This window comes from Carcharhinus amblyrhynchos, chromosome 9 (assembly GCF_965287045.1).
Source record: "Carcharhinus amblyrhynchos chromosome 9, sCarAmb.v2.hapA, whole genome shotgun sequence".
NCBI lineage: Eukaryota > Metazoa > Chordata > Chondrichthyes > Carcharhiniformes > Carcharhinidae > Carcharhinus > Carcharhinus amblyrhynchos.
Window position 1 is genome coordinate 56,784,594 of NC_137332.1, and position 21,473 is coordinate 56,806,066.

General features: G+C 41.5%; 1 protein-coding gene across 1 annotated transcript in view; it reads right to left on the reverse strand.

Moving 5' to 3' along the window:
* The window catches only part of hmcn1 (hemicentin 1), a 543,993-nt gene that overhangs the window by 290,647 nt on the left and 231,873 nt on the right, over window positions 1–21,473 (reverse strand). The window contains exons 19-21 of the mRNA XM_080195726.1: window positions 21,074–21,218; window positions 14,392–14,504; window positions 10,003–10,162 (exon numbers count right to left, since the gene is read on the reverse strand). Coding sequence (XP_080051852.1) covers window positions 10,003–10,162; window positions 14,392–14,504; window positions 21,074–21,218 — 418 coding nt within the window. The remainder of the gene's footprint in view (window positions 1–10,002; window positions 10,163–14,391; window positions 14,505–21,073; window positions 21,219–21,473) is intronic.

The window sequence follows — 21,473 nt, forward strand, 5'->3', positions numbered from 1 at the left end:
GTTTGAAGCACTATGCACAAAATAGCATTGTGTTGACTTCCCTCAAAATACAGTCCCAATTCAAAGACCATTTAGGAATTTAAGTCTGGTCTTCCCTCTATTCTTATCTATACTAATCCATTTTCCATCTTTTCTAATTGAGTCAGTCTTCCACCTTTGGTCCAGATTTGGTTTGAAATCTTTTAAAGCCTTTTTCTCTGAGGATACATTTGCTCCCTTTGATGATTTACTCAGGAGGACGGTGTTCCTAAATCTCATTTTCTTAGGCACCTACAGTTCACAGTTTTGCCAGTAAACCTCTTGCCTTTTTCCCTTCTTCATTTCTCTGACAGTTCCATTGATCTTTGTTGAGATGTTAATCCCATTTTAAAAGGGCTTATGCATTTATAACACTATTCAACAACTCCTTAATCCATCTGACACATCTTGGGAGCAGGACTTTAAATACTGAGCTTTCCGGTGGTCGATTCTTTTCAGAGTGCATTCATCACTGTGTATTATACATATCTGCTTCAATTTAATGTTCTTCATCAGCTTTATCCTTCTAGAGCTAGACTTGCTAGGGTGACTGGATCCTTGGTGTGCAAAATGTTCCTTCAACACTGTTTCACGTGTTTTGGTCTTGTCTAAGGCTGGCTACTTTTTGGTCCTCTGTGTTCTCAACTTTTTCTTACATGTTTAGTAAATCTATTAAATGAACATTATTATTGGTGTTTATTGGTGATAGCTATAGATTATTAGCAATCAGATGGAAAAAGACATACTTAGTCTTTTCCTTACCAACCTGCCTGCTAGAAATGCATCTGTCCATGACAGTATTGGTAGAAGTGACCGCTGCACAGAACTTGGGGACCCAAAGTCCCATTTTCACACCAAAGATGCTCTCTGTTGTGCTGTGTGGCACTTGGATCATCTATGATCCTATTGAATGGCAGAACAGGCTTGAGGGGCCTAAAGGCATACTCTTATTCCTCTTTCTTATGGTCTTAGTACCACTGTCCATATGGGATGAATTTTGAACAGACCTAGCAACTCAAGACTGGACAACCATGAGGTGCTCCAGGCCATCAGCAGCAGAATTGTATATAACCACAATCTGTAACATCATAGCCTGACATTCCCCCACTCTATCATTATTATCAAACTGGGGCATCAACCCTGGTTCAATGAAGGGTACAGGAGGCCATGCCAGGAGCAGTATCAGGCATACCTCAAAATGAGGTGTCGACCTGGTGAAGAAACACACAGGACTATTCACACACTAATAGCACAAGCAACAAGAGACAGAGCTAAGCAATCCCACAACCAATAAATCAGATCTAACTCTGGACAGCTGTGAAACAGTCATGTCCAATTGCAGTAGCACCTAAATAATACTTAGGTTTAGGCTGACAAGTGACAAGGAACATTCTTGCATTCATGTTTGTCCCTAGTAGGAACAAGATCCCTTTATGATAACATGACATGCTGATGAACACATCATCAGTTGGGTCAGTCTAATCAAAGGGCTTGTAACAGCAATACCTTCTCCAATAAAAGCTCTTATTTACTTTCTGCCTTCGTGGTCTGCAGTTTCTGTTTTAAAATACCACAAAGAAAATTGGCGATGAGGTCGTTGAATCCACACTGCAGACACTTGAAAAGAACTGCAGAAATCTAGTGAAGTAAGTAAAATCATTGATCAATGCTGCCGCCTACAAAAAATAAGATAAAAGCATCACCACACCAAAGCTTAGGGTAGAAGGGTGCTGAACACAGCAGCAACCATCGAAGAAATTGGAATTTAAACAAAGATTTTGAAAGGAAACAGCATTCAAAAAGTTCTGCTTTATGCTCTGCTCAGAATATTCTGGAATAGTTTTCCTTCTACTGAGTAGCAAGTATTGCAACAATTAATTGAGAGTTAGGGGAAGGAACAGGCAAATTCAAGGGACCTTGTTTGAAAGAAAGTGCCAAAAACTTTGAAGCACATTTGTGCTTGTACAAACCTTTTCAGAATAAATATGGTGGGACGTTTTGGCACTGTGGGACAGTATTATGAAAAATTCTGAATGGCAGAACTAATACACTGAAAGATTTGAACAATTTGTCAAAGTGAACAAAATTCTAGCAGATATTTTAGATCCAACCTTCTGGAGCATGATGGGGAGGAGTTGGGGATTGGAATTTCAACCTTCTGTGAAGTCTGGCATTACCAGAAAAAAATAGACTTGAAAACTTATGGTGAAATAGTAGAGATACTGCAGTACCACTTCTCACTGAAACACTTGATCGGTGTAATCAGAAGAAGGTTAATCAATCACATAATTCATAACAACTTTAAAGAAATTAGCTGAATTCCATTAAAGACGTCTATATAAGTTGCGATTTCTATGGAAATAGCAGCCAAGGAAGTGCAACAATTAAGCTCAAGCATTGAAGTCCATAAATTATCAGCTGAAACCCAAACACAGACATAAGTTTGAAATTGCCACTGATATTCAAAAACTGGACACACAGCAGCAGCTTGCTGGAGTAAAGATGGAAAACGCAGGTATTGTGAAGCATATTGGACGGGTGTGTTGGCGAATGAAACAAGGTTCCAAAAGAATTATAGAAAGCATGATCCAAATGCACCAAGTGAAAAACCAAATAGAGGGAAGAGCGTCCACATGATACAAAAAGGGCATGATAAAAGACCAGACTCACAGTCAGGTGAGAAACTGTCATTGCACATACTGGCAGTTGCTGCTGCAACCAACTATTACTGGGACACATCTTTACTGGATGGACAACCAGTAAGAATGGAGGTGGAGCCACTGTGCCATTGGTACCGTAAATCACATACCAAGAAAAACTATGACATATTGCCTTGAAACCTTCAAAGATAATACTAAACCTATACTGGAGAAATGGTTCCACTGAGGGACCATATCAATGTAAATATTCAGCTGAATAGACTGACTGCAGACTTGTCCCTGCATGATGTTAAAGGTAACTATTCAGCTTTAATGGGGAGAACCTGACTGGAGAGAATCAAGCTAAACTGGGCCAAGGTGAACTTTATGTTGGAGTCTGAAGCAGGCCCAAAAATGCTTAAAGGAACAGTAGGTACACCGGTTGCTGAAAAAGCTCTAAAAGCAGTTGTGGCCAAGACTCAGGCTGATAGTGCAGGACCAAAACAGCACACTGCAACAAATGTAGTTCAGGATCAAGGAACAGAGGATGAAGAGCTAACAACAGAAGATGCATATGAATGCTTTGGCAAAAATGAAAGTCAAAATACAGCAAGAATAGTGGAATGCATTTAACGTACTCCCTTTGTAAATTCCAAACTACAGAAGAATAAGAAATGGAGGCACAGTTCAAGGCCTTACCATAGGAAACTACAGTTCATTGGAAAGAACATTCAACATGGGAAAAATGTTGTTGACTTCTGTCATGCATCCGTGGTCAACAAGAGTAAAAAGTTTGTTGATTGTAAACAATGGCAAAAATAGGAGCCAGCACAGAAACAAAACCTAAAATGTGAGAGTGAATGAAGCAAGAATGCAACCCCAAGGTGAGAGATGCAGGGTCTGATGGAGACTTTCCATAATCTAGAGAAGGTACCATAGAGGCTGTGCAATGGGATTCAGGTAAATGAGGTCCAGGTATGCAGCCTGGAGGGGCAGCAGTTGGCAAACAAAAAACAGATCAACAGCCTGAGGCAAGACTTAAAGAGGCTGAAAACTGCGCTGGAGGGAAGCCGAAGAACTCCAAGACCCACAGAAAACCAGCTCCACTTTACTCCAACTAAAATCTATTCTGGGGGTACCACACTCAGCAGCACGAATGAAAGTTCCAAATGGAGTGAAGTGCAAAGGAAATACATTTGGGAGGTAGAGCAGAGGAAGAAGATATAGCTTCTGAAGTGGAAGATCTAAAAAAGCAGCCAAATCATCCTACAACTCCTACATTGACTTTGGTTGAGACAACAATGAATAACATCCATGTTCAACCAAAAACACCAGACCAAAAACACAGATACCTGACATTCATCTATAACTACATCAGCATCCTTTGCACGTTCTACCTATTGATGCCGTGTTTGTAAATTTGTAAATATATAAATTGTGATTGTTAATGTTTTACCATATTTCCTTGTAGGACCTGCTGATGTAAAGGGGAAGGAAACGTTGTGTTAAGAGTTTTATCACATGACATACTGATGACAGCAGCAGCAGTTGGCCCAGGCTTATAGTCAGTCTAAACCACGAGTCTGTAAGAGCAACACCTTCCCCAATGAAAGCTCTTACTTGTTTCACACCTTTGTGTCTGCAGCTTCTCTTTTAAAATACACAACATGAATGCTAGTCAATAACCATGTCCAACAAGAGAAAATCTAACTATTGTCCCTTGACACTCAATGGCATTAGCATTACAGAATCTCCTATTATTAACATCTTGGAGGTTAATATTGACCAGAATCTGAACTGGAATTGTTGGACAGTAGGTACAAAGAGAAGTTAGAGGTAAGGAATACTGCAGTGAACAACTCACACCCTGACTCTATTAAGCCTGTCTACCATCTACAAGGGGCAGACAAGAAGTGTGATGGAATACTCTCCACTTGTCTGGATGAATGCAGCTCCCACAACACTCAAGGAGCTTGACACTATCCAGGACAGAGCATCCTGCTTGATTAGGAATCTATCCACAAACATTCACTACTTCCATCACTGATGTACAGTGACATCAGTGTGTACCACTTACAAGACACACTGCAGGAATTTACAAAGGCTCCTTGGACAGCACCTTCCAAATCTTTACCATCTAGAAGGACAAAGGCAGCAAGTAATTGGAAACACCACAGTGCGGGAGTTCCCCTCCAAGCCGCACATCATCCTCTCGTGGAAATATATCACCATTCCTTCACTGTTGCTGGATCAAAACCCTGGAACTCCCTCTGCAACAGCACTTTGGGTGTACCTACATCACATGGATTGCAGTGATTAAAGAAGGCAGCTCCCATCACTTTCTCAATGGCTATTAGGGATGAATAACAAATGTTGGCCTAGTCAGCAAAGCTCACATCCCACAAATGAATAAAGCAAACATCTCTTACCTTCACATTCATATGCTCTATTCTCCTAGTTCTACAGCCACTAGTGCATAGCACCAGGTGTAACCCAGTTATTATGACTTTTGGGGTTCTTCTTGCTAGTCTCTTTACTAGTTCCCTGAAATCTTGTGGCAGCATCTTATCCCTCTCTCTATATGTTGCTACTGATAAGGACCATGACATCTAATTGTTAACCCGCCCCCTTCAGAATTCTCCGCAGCCACTAGATGATGTTCTTGACCGCGACACCAAGGAGGTAGCATGCCATCCTGGAATCACATCTGTGGCCACAAAAATGCATACTTACTCTCTAACTATAGATTCCTTGCTCATTTTTGCTCTTCTAATCTTCCTATTGCCCCCTGTACAACAGGCTCTGGCTGTACTCCCTAGAGTACCACTCTCACTAGCATATAGAACCAAACACCTGTGAGAGCAGCATGCACTCAGGGGACCCCTACACAATCTGCCTGATCCTTCTTTACTGCTTGGCAGTCATCCATTACCCAAAATCTTGGAATTCCCTCCCATCCCTCTCATTTCTACACCACATGGACTGCACAAGTTCATGGCAACTCACCACCACCTACTGAAGGGCAGCTAGAAATGGGCAATTAATGTTAGCGTGGCTAGCAACATCCATATCCCATATATGATTTTTTTTTAAAAATTACATGTAATGCCAAGGACTGTGTGCTTGGTTGAGGTTTATGTGACAGGATTGGAAAAAGATGTTGGTCATAGTTTTCTGAAGTTTTGCAATAAGGAGCTATATTGGTTGCTTAAGTAGTTCCCCTCTTTAATGGATGTTTTGAGGGATTCCTGGATTTCTGCCAAGTTTTTTTTAAACAAAAAGGGAACCAGTTTTCCTGGTATTTCCTGGAACGTCAGGTACATTAGTCTCAAATGTTCAGCCTATGCATGCTGAATTTAGATTACTTACCTCCCATGGAGTTTTGATTTACAAAGCTCTTATTTTCTGGCAGCCAAAAAGTGCGACTTCATAAGAACATAACATAAGAACATAAGAAATAGGAGCAGGAGTAGGCCATCTGGCCCTTCGAGCCTGCCCCGCCATTCAATAAGATCATGGCTGATCTGTAGTGGCTCAGTTCCACATTCCCGCCCTCTCCCCATAACCCTTAATCCCCTCTCTTATCAGAAACCCATCAACCCGCGTCTTAAAAATATTTAGCGAGGTAGCCTCCACCACTTCAACGGGCAGAGAATTCCAGAGATTCACCACCCTTTGAGTGAAGAAGTTCTTCCTCAACTCCGTTCTAAACCGCCCCCCCTTTATCTTGAGGCTGTGCCCCCTAGTCCTACTGTCCTTTCTGAGTTGTAATTGGGGACAGTGGAGTGAAGGGTATTGTAGTTGTAATTGGGGATAGTGGAGTGAAGGGTATTGACACTGTCCTTCGTCACAATGACAAAGTGCACAGAAGGGTGTGTTGTCTGCCTGGTGCTCGGGTACGGGATGTCGCAGCTGGGCTGCAGAGGATCCTGGAGTGGGAGGGTGAGAATCCGGTCGTTGTGGTACATGTGGGTGCCAACGACGTAGACAAAATGCGAACTGAGGATCTGGGGAGGGAGTATGAAAAGCTGGGAATGGAATTAAAAAGTAGAACCAACAAGGTGGTTATCTCTGAGCTACTGCCTGAACCGAGTGCAGACGGGCGTAGGGTTGACAGGATTAAGGAAGTGAATGGGTGGCTCAGGGATTGGTGTGGGAGGAATGGGTTTGAATTTATGGGGCATTGGCATCAGTATTGGGGTAGGTGGGACCTGTTCGGGTGGGATGGGGTGGGTCTGAACCGTGCTGGGACCAGAGTCCTGGCGAATCGTGTAAAGAGGACTGTAGACAGGGCTTTAAACTAATTGGGGGGGGGGGAGGGTGCGAGGGTAGGTGACATTAAGAGGCCTAAAGTTAAGGAGAGGGTACAGGTAAGGGTAGAGGCTGAGGATGTCCCAATAATAAAGGGAGTAGGGGGCGTGAGTAAGGTGTGAAGGACTTACGGGAAATGCCTCAGTCAAAACAGATGATATTCTGTCTCTGCCTAGCTTTGAGAGTTCTAGGGCTCAATTGTGGTTCTGGGATCAGGACCCTGACACTAGGATAGCTTCCAGGTCCCATTCTGCATGTTTGATCTCTTACTTTTGTTCTATACTTCTACAACTTCATTTGAACTCTTTTAATCCTAAGTTGATCTTTCTCTACATCCTAGCTATGACTGTAACACTACATTGTGCACTCTCTCCTTTCCTTCTCTTTGAATGGTATGTTTTGTCTGTATAGCACTCAAGAAACTATATTTTCACTGCATACCAATACATGTGACAATAAATCAAATCAAATACATGGCATGGGTGTGACACTTTGCTGCAAATATTGACTGATAGACTAATTAATGGCCAGACAACTGCTCACCATGCAATTAAGAACAGTTCGAAGGTGCATATTGGAGAATGACACTAGGTAGCATGGAGGGTTTAAAACATTGGAGCTTTATTTACTGGCGTGTATTCTCTTTCATGGCTACTTCTCTTCTGCCTGATTCCTGCACTAGGGACCTGTGAAATCACTTCCAGTGAATACATGAATACATTCATACAATAGAGCTTCAGTAAGCTAATAAACATTAATACAAATACATAACAGACATCAAATAGACTCCAGAAGCTAGATATCCAATAGGAGGTTCTCCAACATGTAAGGAGTTTCAACCTGTTGAAGCAGGCAGGAGAGTGAGACGGTACCTTAAAATGGAGTCACCCTCTCAGCACTTCTAAAATCTTACTACTTGACAATGGTCAGTTTCCAGGTCTTCCTCATGGAGGGGAAAACCACATCATTCTGTTCTCTGCCACTGCCCTCCCCTCCAACCCTTGCAGGAGTAACCTGAAACCATTTGTAATACAGCTGCACAAAGAATGGGAGGAGTGTTTAAACAGTAAAGTGACATGCTGGTCTCCTTGGATCTACCGCCAGGAGAAGGCAGCTTCAACAATATTTAAGAAGCTCACCTTCATCCGAGACAAAACATCCCACTTGATTAGCATGCCATTCATGTGTCAATTTGTCAGCAAGTGCATGCTTTGGCAAGTACATTGTAAAGCTAATTGCTTTATTAAAGACAGGTGATGGTTATTAGCTCAACCTTCAAAAGAATATGAATGGGCACAGCTGCAGCTGATGTGAGGGAACTATAAGGAGTTTGTGTGTCAGCTGAGTAGGTTGCAGAATAAACTTGCTGAAGATGAAAGACAAGCTGCTGTATTATTACTCCATCATATGCTAACGTTTAAGATGATCATCACCTTAAACATTCACTTTCACCACAATTAATGGATAGTGACAACAATATGCATTGTTTACAGGATACAGTGCAGCAACATGCCAAGGCTTGTTGAACAGCATCTTCCAAACCCATGACTTCTATAGTCAAGAAGAAGAGAAGCCAGCACATCAATGCACCAGCACCTGCAAGTTCCCTTCCAAGTTACAAAGCAGCCTGACTTGGAACTTTCACTGTCATAGGGTTAGAATTCTCGAATTCTCCAGTGGCACTATAGGTGCACCTTCACTACATGGACTGCAGTGGTTCAAGAAGATGGCTTATCACTATCTTTTGAAGAGCAATCAGGAATGAGCAATAAATGTTGACCTTACAAGTGATACCATGAAACAAATAAAGACAAAGCATAATGAAAACTTATCAAGACTGAGGACTGTGGCAGGATCATAGTGTGGGATTAGACCTGCCTCAGAGATGAAAATTGGGCCCTAAATTGAAACTTCTGTGCTGTTTATTTTACTTCTTTCAAATTGCTAGTTAAATAAAAGGGGATACAAAAGGGTCCAGAGAGGCAATTTTTTTGCATAGAGGGTGTCGAGTGTATGGAACAAGTTGCTAGAGATAATAGTAGAGGTAGGTACAATTTTGTCTTTTAAAAAGCATTTAGACAGTTACTTGGGTAAGATGGCTGTAGAGGGATACGGACCAAACATGGGCAATTGGGACTAGTTTAGCATTGTTAAAAAAGGGGCAGCAAGGACAAGTTGGGCTGAAGGACCTGTTCTATGCTGTAAACCTCTATGACTCTAAATTCAAACACGTTTTAGCATTAAGTATGATTCTGAATCGTAAGGAGTATCAGTATAAAGTTGTTCACATGTTTATGAGGATTCTACTCTGGTTGCTTTGCAAATTCTCCAACAATTTCCGAATGATGATTATTCTGAAATCATTGGGAAGAAAGGTAAAGTTACCACATGTCAAATGATAAGTGGGACCTCAATCTTTAGCGATGAGTGATTGGTTTGGTATGGCATAGTAAAAGATCCAATTTTTTTTTTAAACAGAGCTCTACTTTTGTCTTGATTTTAGGGGCATAAGAATCACTTATATTGATATTTTACCAGCATTCCTGCTAATTTAAAACGTGGGATTAAAATTACCATTGTCAATGTGGTAGTCTGGCCCCTTTAAGGGGTGATTATTTGCAAGTTATGTGGCCCACCTGCGGCCTATTGCATGGAAGCACGAGAACCTCAGCCAATGGGGAGAAAGCAGGTGGGCCAGGGATCCTTAGTGTGAGCCTAGGAGTCAAGGATGAAGACATGTTGTGCCTGTATATAGTTTTACTTTGTGTCTGTTAAATAAATCACCTTTGTGATTCAAGCAGCCTCCTCGTTGATACCTCACACTTATTGCATTTGTTGCTGCACATGCAACATAATAATATCTTTAACATGGTGAAGATGTTAATGAATGAAAATACCGACCCTGTCCATTTGATTGCTGAATTTTTATCTTATTATTAAGAGTCTTGACCACACATTCTTCCAGCCAGAGTGGGGTCTATAAACAATTATATTTTTGTCTTGTACTAAATTAAGATTAAACATGAACTCATACCATAAACTGTTAGTTGAACTTTGCGTGAGGCATAGCCAGCTGCATTTGTTGCTGTACACACAAATTCCCCAGTTTCTTCACCAGTTGGCGCAGTTATTAATAAACTACCATTTGAATCTGTGCTGATCTTCCCCATACGTTGACTAATGAGTTCACCATTCTGCAAAAAAAATCATTTGCCAAGAGGATTAACTTGCTTGTTCTCAACAATATGGACAATTCATAACCATTACTTGGAAATATCTCACATTACTAAAAACTCTACAGAGTGGTCATTGGTCATGTGTGCAATTAAACTTGTTGACCAACTTCATTTTGACTTTAAAATTATTTGTAGAAAGTCCTACAATTTACAGAACATACCTTAGCGAATTCATCAAATCTTTGTGACAAGAACTTACGTCAAATCAGTTTAAAGCATGACAAGAAATTGCAAGATATTTCAGGAATTCATAAAACTTATCCAAATACATATCATTCAGTATGTATTTTGGTCACTGTTATTGAGATCAATATCTTATACATCATTTACCATAATTAATGTGATTTAATTCAAATATATATGCTTTTGTATAATTTTTGTTAATTTTATTCAGGTGTGAAGACTTTGTGCATTTTTTTGATATATGCATTTAGTTAGCATTGTAGTCCAAGTGGGTGAATGAGACAGGACCTAAGGATTTCTTCACAGCTTCTGTAAAATAGCACAATACACTTGAGGATATATATTTGTTTCCACTCTAACTTTTTGAAAGCAAATTTCAACCAATAAATGTGTTCAATTCCAAAACCTGTGATTTCCTCAAGCAAAAACCAACTGCTTAATGCGCAAGGAACACGAATCTTGATTTCTGAACTTGTAGCAGTCACCAAATCACCCTGATTGCACAGAAATGACTAATTGGTTAGTGGGGACATAAGAAATTCAAGCTAGAGGCTATTTGGCCCTTTGAGTCTGCTCCACCATAAAAAAGTGCAAAGGTAAATTATGAAAAAATCTAGCCCAAAATATAAAAGAAGATAGCAAAATTTTCTGTAAGTATATACAAAGGAAGAGAGTAGCTAAAGTCTATGTTGATCCTTTGGAGGACGAGACTAGGGAGTTAATAATGGGGAACGCAGAGACACTAAATCAATATTTTACCTTGGTTTTCACAGTGGAGGATACTAGAACAATTCCAATAGTAACAGATAATGCAGAAGCTGTTGAAAAAGAGAAACTAAAACAATCACCATCACTAGGGAAAAGGTACTGAGCAAATTATTGGGATTAAAGCCAGACATGTCCCCAGGGCCTGATGGCTTACATCCTAGGGTCTTAAAGGAAGTAGCAGTAGAGATGGTGGAGGCACCGGTCATAATATTCCAAGATTTCCTGGATTCTGTAAAAGTTCCAGTGGATTGGAAAAAGGCTAATGTAATGCCCCTGTTCTAAAAAGGAGAAAGGCAGAAATTAGAAAACTAAAGACCAATTAATTTAACACTTGGGAAATTGTTAGAATCCATTATTAAGGAAGTATTGATGAGACATTTGGAACGTCAAACCCTAATCCATCAGAGTTAGCATGGTTTTATCAAGGGTAAACCATGTTTAACTAATTTGCTAGAGTTCTACAAAGATGTAACAAACAAAGTGGATAATGGGGGTCCTCTAGATATAGTATATCTGGACTTCCTGAAGGCATTTAATAAGATGCTACAAATAAAGGTTAATACACAAGGTAGGATCCCACAGGATCAGGGGCTTGGATAGAGGATTGGCTATCCAACACAAAACAGAGTGTGGGGGTAAATTAGTCTTTTTCTGGTTGGCAAGCTCATGGTATGCCACAGGGTTCAGTCCTTGGGCCCCAACTATTTACACTCTATATTAATGATGAGGATGCGGGGATAGAATTGTAGCTAAATTTGCACATGACACTAAAATAGGTAGGAAATCAAGTTGCAATAAGGAAATAAGAAACTTACAAATGAATACAGACAGGTTAGGTGAGTGGGCCAAAATTTGGCCAATGGAATTTAATGTGGATTAAGTGTAAGGTTATCCATTTTGGTCAAATGAATAGGCAACTTATTCTCTAAATGGAGGGAATTTCAAAATGCTTTGTGCAGAGAGAGCTGGGTATTTTCATGCATGAATCACAGAAAATTAGTATGCAAGAGCAGCAGGTAATAAGGAAGGCAAATTGAATTCATTCCTTTTGGAATAAAGTATAAAAGTAGGAAAGTGCTGTTGTGGCTGTATAGGACACCAGTGAGACTGTATCTGGAGCACTGTGCACAATTTTGGTTCCCGTACTTGAGGGCTGATATAAATGCATTAGCGATGGATCAAAGAAAGTGCACTAGATTGATTCCAGGGGTGAAGGCTTATAAAGAGAGACTGAGCAGTTTAGGCCTATACTCATTGGAGTTTAGAAGAATGAGAGGAAATCTAATTGAGGTATATAAGATACTAAAGAGGATTGATAGGGTAGATGTAGAGCAGCTGTTTCCCCTTGCTGGACATTCTAGAATGAGAGACCATAGTTTTAGGCTAAGAGATGGTAAATTTAAAACACACCAGGAGGAATTACTTCATGCAAGTGTCATAAATTTGTAGAATTCTCTACCTGACTGCAGCAGATTCCAGAACATTAAACAAATTTCAGGAGGTGGATAGGTTTTTAATCAATAGTGAGATGAAGGGTTATGAGGAGCAGGCAGAAAGGTGGAGGTGAGGCCGAGATAAGATCAGCCTTGATCATACTGAATGGTGGAGCAGGTTCTAGAGGCTGAATTCCCTACCCTTAGTTCTTATATTATATCCTTATGAATTAATTAAAAAAACACTAAAATTGCATTCAGCACATATAGCCCCAGAACTGCATGTACATTCCATGGACAACATTTTGGGCCAAAATTAAGGACACCAAATTTTGCAGTCAGAGTATAAAACATAATAACACATTGCTGTTGATTAAAAAAATTGGAACCAATATAATTAAAAATGTTAATGTCCCGGGAACGTTCAGTTCATTTTCTTATAACCAATTATCTTTATTTTTGAAAAAGTGACTTCTGGTAGGTTTTAGTTCCAAAAACCCTGGCAACTTCCAATACCTTTTGCAGTTCATGTTTTGTACCCTTTAAGTACAAAGGGATGATTTAAAGAGCATTTATAGTGTGAGGCTTCAATTCACACTGATTATCAGCAAGCTTTGTTTCAGTTCTTCCAATAGATACGCAGTGATCTCGGACATCTGAGGTTTATTTTCCCATTTGTTATCAATTATTCTTCTATCCATATTATATCTATCACATAGATATACATGAAGTTGCAACTCTCTACAAATGAGCTCTCAAATTAAAATCTCCATAGCATTAAAGTGGTGAATAATTGGTAGAAATACAATTTTTGTTCAGTGAGGATAATAGTCACTATATTAATGTCACTTTTTAGCCTTGCAAAGTAGGCGTGGCAATTAAGATTTTCATTTGGTACACATATATATATATATAAAAAACACAAGGTATTTTAATATTATTAATCCTAAGGAAATATTACATTACAAGACATTTAATGAAAAAAAACCATGTTAAGATGGTTCAGCCTACGTGTGACTGAAGTCAGCCAAAACGTGAACTACTTTCATGAATGTTAAGAGAGAAGTCTGCTGTATACTTTTTATAAGGCTATGGGGAAATATGCAACATGATTATATTCCCCAAACCTCTTGCTAACATTTTACTCCAGATAGTTGGTGTTTCATTTGGGAATATTTTGATAAGGATATTATCACAGATTGATGTGAAACGGGACTATAGAGTGCCAACTTTATAGGATGGGAAGGGGAGTCCCTGAGACTATGCTGGAGAGGACATTTACTCAGGTTCTGATTGAGGTACCCTTTAAAGATGGTATCCCGATCTCTGTACAGCTGGGTTTTGCCTGAGCGTTGAGAGCCCCCTTGACTTATTTTGGCACAGTGTGGAAATATCTGGAGAGAAAACCACTGTTTTTCTGTAGACAAACATACCAGTTTTCTTGCCAGAAACAACACACTTCCATTTTTTTGGTAGGATTCCCCCCACTGTAATGGAGATCGATTAGTGCTGATGCGTGGCAAATTTGGTGGACATGATAGGTCAGCTTAAATTTAGTTGTATGGAATAAATAATGACATAATTAGTGCAGCAATGGGGAAAGACTAATTACAATATTGGCACACCAATCAGACATGATAGATGTGACTAAACGCAAACAGGATAACAGCAGATGTTATTATCCTTCTCCACCTTCCAGATGATGGCATTTCAAGCCACTTTAGGCCAAAAGGTTGGAAATTATTCTCCCAGAATTTTTGGAGACAGGTTAGCTGTCAACGTAATTACATAATAGTGGAATACCTTAGACCAGACTATAGAAGGTTTGGGAACACCATGTGCTTTGCAAGGTAGCTTTACTGGGACTCCTTCAATGGTACTGAATACTTGAGGTCCATGTTGGATGGTGGGGAGAACTGAAAGAGACAACATGCATCATTAATTTTTGGATATGCGATCTTTGCAGGATCAGCGTATAGCTATATCTGCTAATCATCAGTAAGAATAACCTGCTTTTTAAAATTTTATCATATAGTAAGCACTAAACAAAAATTCTGCTGAACATTTTGAACATCAGGGCACATGATATAAATAATGTAACTAGGATATTAAATTTTCTCACCCATATTATTCCATATAAATTTAGATTTATTCAGGTACTGAAGAGTAACCAACAACAACGATTTGCATTTACATTGGGCGTTTAATACAGTAAAACATCCCAAAGCACTTTGCAAGAGACTTATCAAACAAAATTTAACATCCAGTTACATGAGGAGACATTAGGAGTGATTGGTCCAAGAGGTAGGTTTAAAGGAACATCCTAGAAAGAAAAAAAAATAGAGAAGTAGAAAGGCAGAAAGTGTTATAAAGAACTATGGGCCTAATTGCCTGAATGACACATGACTAATAAGAACATAAGAACATAAGAAATAGGAGCAGGAGTAGGCCATCTAGCCCTTCGAGCGTGCCCCACCATTCAATAAGATCATGGCTGATCTGTCGCTGCTCAGTTCCACATTCCCGCCCTCTCCCCATAACCCTTAATCCCCTCTCTTATCAAAAACCCATCAACCCACGTCTTAAAAATATTTAGCGAGACAGCCTCCGCCACTTCAACAGGCAGAGAATTCCAGAGATTCACCACCCTTTGAGTGAAGAAGTTCCTCCTCAACTCCGTTCTAAACCGCCCCCCTTTTATCTTGAGGCTGTGCCCCCTAGTCCTACTGTCTTTTTTGAGCGGGAAGAGTCTTTCCACCTCTATCCTATCCATCCCATTCATCATCTTATACGTCTCAATGAGATCTCCCCTCATTCTTCTAAACTCTAACGAGTACAAGCCCAGTTTATTCAGCCTCTCCTCATAGCTCAACCTCCTCAACTCCGGTATCAGCCTAGTAAACCTCCTCTGCACTCCCTCCAAGGCCAAAATATCTTTGCGCAGGTGCGGCGCCCAAAACTGCACACAGTACTCCAGCTGCGGCCTCACCAATGCCCTATACAGCTGCAGCAAGACCTCCCTACTTTTATATTCAATCCCCCTCGCTATGAAGGCCAGCATCCCATTCGCCTTCCTGACCACCTGCTGCACCTGCAAGCTGGGTTTTTGCGACCCATGCACAAGGACCCCGAGGTCCCTCTGCACCGTCGCCTGCTGCAGTTTTTCGCCACGTAAGTAATAGTCCTTCCTACCATTCTTCCTACCAAAGTGGACCACCTCACACTTGCCAACATTAAATTCCATTTGCCATTTCCTGGCCCATTCGCCCAGCCTATCTAGATCCTTCTGCAGACTCTCCACACCCTCCGCACAATTTGCCATTCCCCCAATCTTGGTGTCATCAGCAAATTTCGACACCCTACACTCGGTTCCCTCCTCCAGATCATCTATATAAATGGTAAAAAGCTGAGGCCCCAGCACCGACCCCTGGGGCACTCCACTAGTCACCATCCGCCAATCCGAATAGCACCCGTTGACCCCCACTCTCTGCCTCCTATTTGACAACCAATCCTCTATCCACGCTAACACCCTACCCCCAACTCCATGTCCCTCGACCTTCTGCAATAACCTCTTGTGAGGTACTTTGTCAAACGCCTTCTGAAAATCAAGAAAGACCACATCCACCGGCTCTCCTCTATCCACCGCCCTAGACACATCCTCATAGAACTCCAGTAAATTTGTCAGACACGACTTCCCTTTAATGAAACCGTGCTGCATCTGCTCTATCAAGCAATTCCCTTCAAGATGCCTCGCAATTTCCTCCTTAATGACAGATTCTAACATTTTACCTACCACAGACGTTAAACTAACCGGCCTATAATTCCCCGCCTTTTGCCTGGCACCCTTCTTAAACAACGGTGTAACATTAGCCGTTTTCCAATCATCCGGCACTTCTCTGGAATCCAGCGACGTCTGGAAAATAACCACCAAGGCATCCACTATCACCTCCGCCATTTCTTTCATAACCCTCAGATGCATTCCATCCGGTCCTGGGGACTTGTCCACAATCAGCCCCTCCAGTCTGTCGAGCACCACCTCTCTAGTAACAGTAATGTCATTAAGACCCTCCAGTCCTACCACCTTTCCATCGCTAACACCTGGCAAATTATTCACGTCCTCCTCTGTGAAGACAGACACAAAAAAGTTATTCAATACCTTAGCCATATTCCCATCCCCTACCACTAGGTCCCCTTTCTCATCCTCTAAAGGACCAACATTCACCCTAGCCAGCCTCTTCCTTTTTATATATTTATAAAAACTCTTGCTATCCTTTTTTATATTAAGCGCTAGCCCAGCTTCATAGTTTCTCCTACCCTTCTTTATCAACTTCTTTGTCAATCTTTGTTGACATTTAAACCTCTCCCAATCCTCTTCTCGCCCACTACTCTTAGCTACTCTAAATTCCTCTGCTTTTAATTTAACACTTTCCTTCACCTCCTTCGTTATCCACGGCTTATTACCTCTCCTCCTACTATCCTTTTTGACCATCGGAATAAATTTCCGCTGAGCACCAAGAAAGATCTCCTTAAAGATCCTCCACTGCTCCTCAACAGACCCTCCCTCCAACGCGCTCCCCCAGTCCACATTCACCAATTCTTCTCTCATCCTACCGTACTCCCCTCTATTCAAACAAAGGACGCGTGTCCGGGAACCCACTTTCTCCTCCTCCATCTGCACCAGAAACTCCACCATACAATGATCACTCTCCCCAAGAGGATCCTTCACCACAAGGTCCCTAATTCTACCCGCCTCATTACATAACACCAGATCCAAGATAGCTCGCTCCCTCGTTGGCTCCAACAACGAAGGAACAATTAAAATTTGGGAAGCACAAGTGGCCAGAATTGGAGGAGCACAGGGTCTTGTAGGGCTGGAGGATAATATCATGATAAGGAAAAGGACATTATAGAGGGATTTAAAACCAAGGGTGGGAATTTTAAAATCAAGGCATTGCTGGACTAGGAGCCATTGTAGATCAGAAAACACAAGGTGAGGACTTAGTGCAAGTCAGGATGTGGGCAGCAGAGATTTGGATGACTTCAAGTTTGCCCCTTAGTGTCCCAAGATGTGTAGATTAGGGGAATTAGTGGGGTAAATATGTGGGATGTGAAGGATAGGGCGGGTGTGGATCTGGGTAGGATGCCCCTTCGAGTCAGCACAGACTTGATAGGTCGAATGGCCTCCTTCTGCACTGCAGGGATTGTATAATGCAAGAATTTAAAGTGACCAAACATGGAACTCCAAAAGTAAGAAGGAAATCATGTTGTTTCTGTACTTTGATGTTGCAGATCCCCTTAATTTGAATGTTGGGAGAATACGCTCCTGAAGAAAAGTAGATTGAAAAACAATTATGATTGCAATTTCAATGTTAGCTGAAATTCTGGCCTGATTGTATTGTTCTAGAAATGGGTTTACATTGGGAGAACCTATTTTAAAAATGGTCAAAGGATTTTTTTAATGAACAATATTGACATTAAAGGATGGTAATGGTGAAAGGTTAGGAGCTATAGAGGAATAAAAGGGAATTGAGTGTCTCAATACACAACTCACCAGAGTACTCTAAGCAATCAAAAAATAATGGACGTTGGCCTTTATCTCAGGGATTTGGAATATAACATGAAGAAGTTAAGGTTCAGTTCTCCAGAGCCTTAGTTAGATCCAATTTGGAATACTGCATTAGTTTTGAGTATCAATCCTCAAGATGGATATGTTAGCCTTGGAGTACTCACAACACAGATTCACCAAAACTATCCCGGCACTTAAAGGGTTAAATTATGAGGGCATGTTACACAAACATGGCCTGGATTCCCTTGAATGTATAAGTTAGTGGGGTGATTGATTCAAGGGCCGCTATTTTTCCATTTTTATTCCAAGTGCTAGGCGGACTTGAGACTAGGAGAGTTTCAGATCCATTTCTGGGCATGTTTTCAGGCCCCCTCCATGCATTCTGCCTGCAAAAATAAAGCCCGCTGCTTTCTGCAGAAGTCTGAGGGTGAGGCTTAACGCACCTGAAACCCTGTAGAGGTTGCACATGTGCAGTAGCCGAGATCTAACAGAAAAGAAAAAGCTGTCAGGCCCCTGCTAATGCAGGCTGCCAGAAGCAGCTCCCCACTCTGCAATCACGGGAGCCTGCGACGCAAGATATAGCCCCTGCCAAAACCACCCACCACCCTGACCATGGACCCCCCTTCAATCGCGGGCCTGCCGCCCTCCCCCAGTCGATCACTACAGACTGGCAGCGGCCCCACCCAACCCCTCCCTCCCCACCACCCCTACCCACCCCCACCCAACCCCCATCCCCACCCCCACCCTCACCCAGCCCCCACCCACCACACCCACCCCCACCCTCACCCATCCCCCACCTACCACACCCACCCATCCCCCACCCACCACACCCACCCCCACCCTCACCCATCCCCCCACCACACCCACCCCCACCCCCACCTATCCCCCCACCACACCCACCCCCCACCACCCCCACCTATCCCCCCACCACACCCACCCCCCACCACCCCCACCTCCACCCCCACCCATCCCCCCACCACACCCAACCCCCATCCCCCCCGCCACCAACCCCCCCAACCCCACCACCCCACCCCCCACACCAAGGTCAGGCCAAGTTGACTGCTCCCCATTCATGGGGAACATATTTATTCCTCAGTGGCAAGAACCTTTGTCGGCGAGGTCATAAAGGGGGGGTGGGCCAGGACGATTGTGTGCCGGGCTCGCTAAGCAGGTGTAAAGCAGTATTATAATACATTTCCATATTAACCTGTCTCCCGCCCAAATCTGGCGCTCAAAAATTTGCGCCAAGTGCTTTATGCCCACTTTACCACCACGTTGCACCCAAAAACAGGCGCAACATGATGGTAAAATTGCCCCTAAAGTATTTAAAATGATAAAGGGACTGGATAGAATGTATGTAAAGGAATCATTTCCTCTGATGGTGGAATGCTGAACAAGAGGATAAAATCTTTTAACTGGAGTTAAAATATTTAAGAATAAACTCAACCAAAACCAGAAAATACTGGAATATTTCAGCAGGTCTGACAGCATCTGTGGAGAGAGAATAGAGCCAACATTTTGAGTCAGGATGACCCTTCGTCAAAAGTTGGCTCTATTCTTTCTCCACAGATGCTGTCAGACCCGCTGAGTTTCTCCAGCATTTTCTGTTTTTGTTTCAGATTCTGGCATCTGCAGTATGTTGCCTTTATCTTATAGGAATGAACTCAATATGCATTTTTCACAAAAAAAGGGCAGTGGAAATCTCCTTCAACAGGATTTGGATGGTGGTTCAGTTGAAAACTTCACAATTGAAATCAATGATTATGGAGCTAGGATAGATAAATGGAATTTTTTTTATTCATTCAAGGGACATGGGCGTCACTGGCTGGCCAGCACTTATTGCCCATCCCCAGTTGAGAATCAACCACATTGCTGTGGCTCTGGAGTCACATGTCGGCCAGACTGGGTAAAGACAGCGGATCCCCTTCCATAAAGGATATTAGTGAAGCAGATAGGTTTTTCCTCCAGTTTATTATGGTTTCATGGTCATCAGTAGATTCTTAATTCCAGATTTTTTTAATTAAATTCAAATTCCACCATCTGCCATGGTAGGATTTGAATCCAGTCCCCAGAACTTTAGCTGAGTTTCTGGGTTAACAGTCTAGCGATAATGCCAGTAGACCATTGCCTCCCCAGGAGGTACAGATCCTCCTTGATCTAACTAAATGGCAGAACAGGGCTGAGGGGTGAATAGTTTCCTTACCAATGTTTCTATTTGCAAATATGATAGCAGAAAATAAAGGAAGCATATTCACAAATAATAAAGATTAATAGTTATCAATACAATAATATATATATTGTAATAGGACAGTAGAGTGGCAGTGGTTAGCACTGCTGTCTCACAGCACCAGAGACCTGGGTTCGATTCCCAGCTTGGATCACTGCCTGTGTGAGTTTCCTCCAGGTGCTTCGGTTTCCTCCCACAGTCTGAAAGACACACTGGTTAGGAGCATTGGTCATGCGAAGTTCTTTTGGTAACTAGGGGATTTTCAGAGTAACTTCGTTGCTGTGTTAATGTAAATCTACTTGTGACACTAATAAATAAACTTCAAAAATATATAACTATCAAAGAAAACTTATATATGAATAAAGGTACAAGAAAACCCAGCCAAAAAATATGCCTGCAATATGAAATAACTTTCTGTTCGTGTCCATGGAAACTCATCTGGTAAAGTTACTACATGTACAAGTATTTACTAAGAGTGTAAATAATTTTGCATTTTTTCTTTAACAGGTAACACTGAGAGAATGATGTCTATCAGTAGTTTCAAAACATACAAACAAACGGACAAGAAAAAAACTGATCTATTCAACCAGTCCCAAACAATCATGCCATGATAACAAAGCATTGAGACTTTGATGTTCCTTCCCAATGTTATCATATAATCCCCCTGGGAAAAGCAGTTGAATAGCACTCACCAAATATATTCACAGTAGTTGTGCTGTTCTTTGTTCCAGCCACATTACTGGCCACACACGTGTACTTCCCACCATCACGTAGGCGAATTCTTTCAATATGAAGACTTCCATCCCTTCGTATCGTCACATACCCATCTGACGTCACCTAGAGAAGAGGTGGTGAATTTTTCAGCATTGATATTTAACCAGCTCGTGCACTCAGAGGTTGTTCATTTTAATGATATGATGTCAGATTTCTAATTCATAGGGAAATAGGAACAGGAGTTTAAATACAACCAGAAAATGATTGTGCACAGAAACAGAAAAGAAAGGTTACAATTTTGGGAATAACTTTCTCATTTGTAGTGTTATCATTGATGCTACTTTTTCTTTTCGTATTTAGATATGAATTTGACAAACA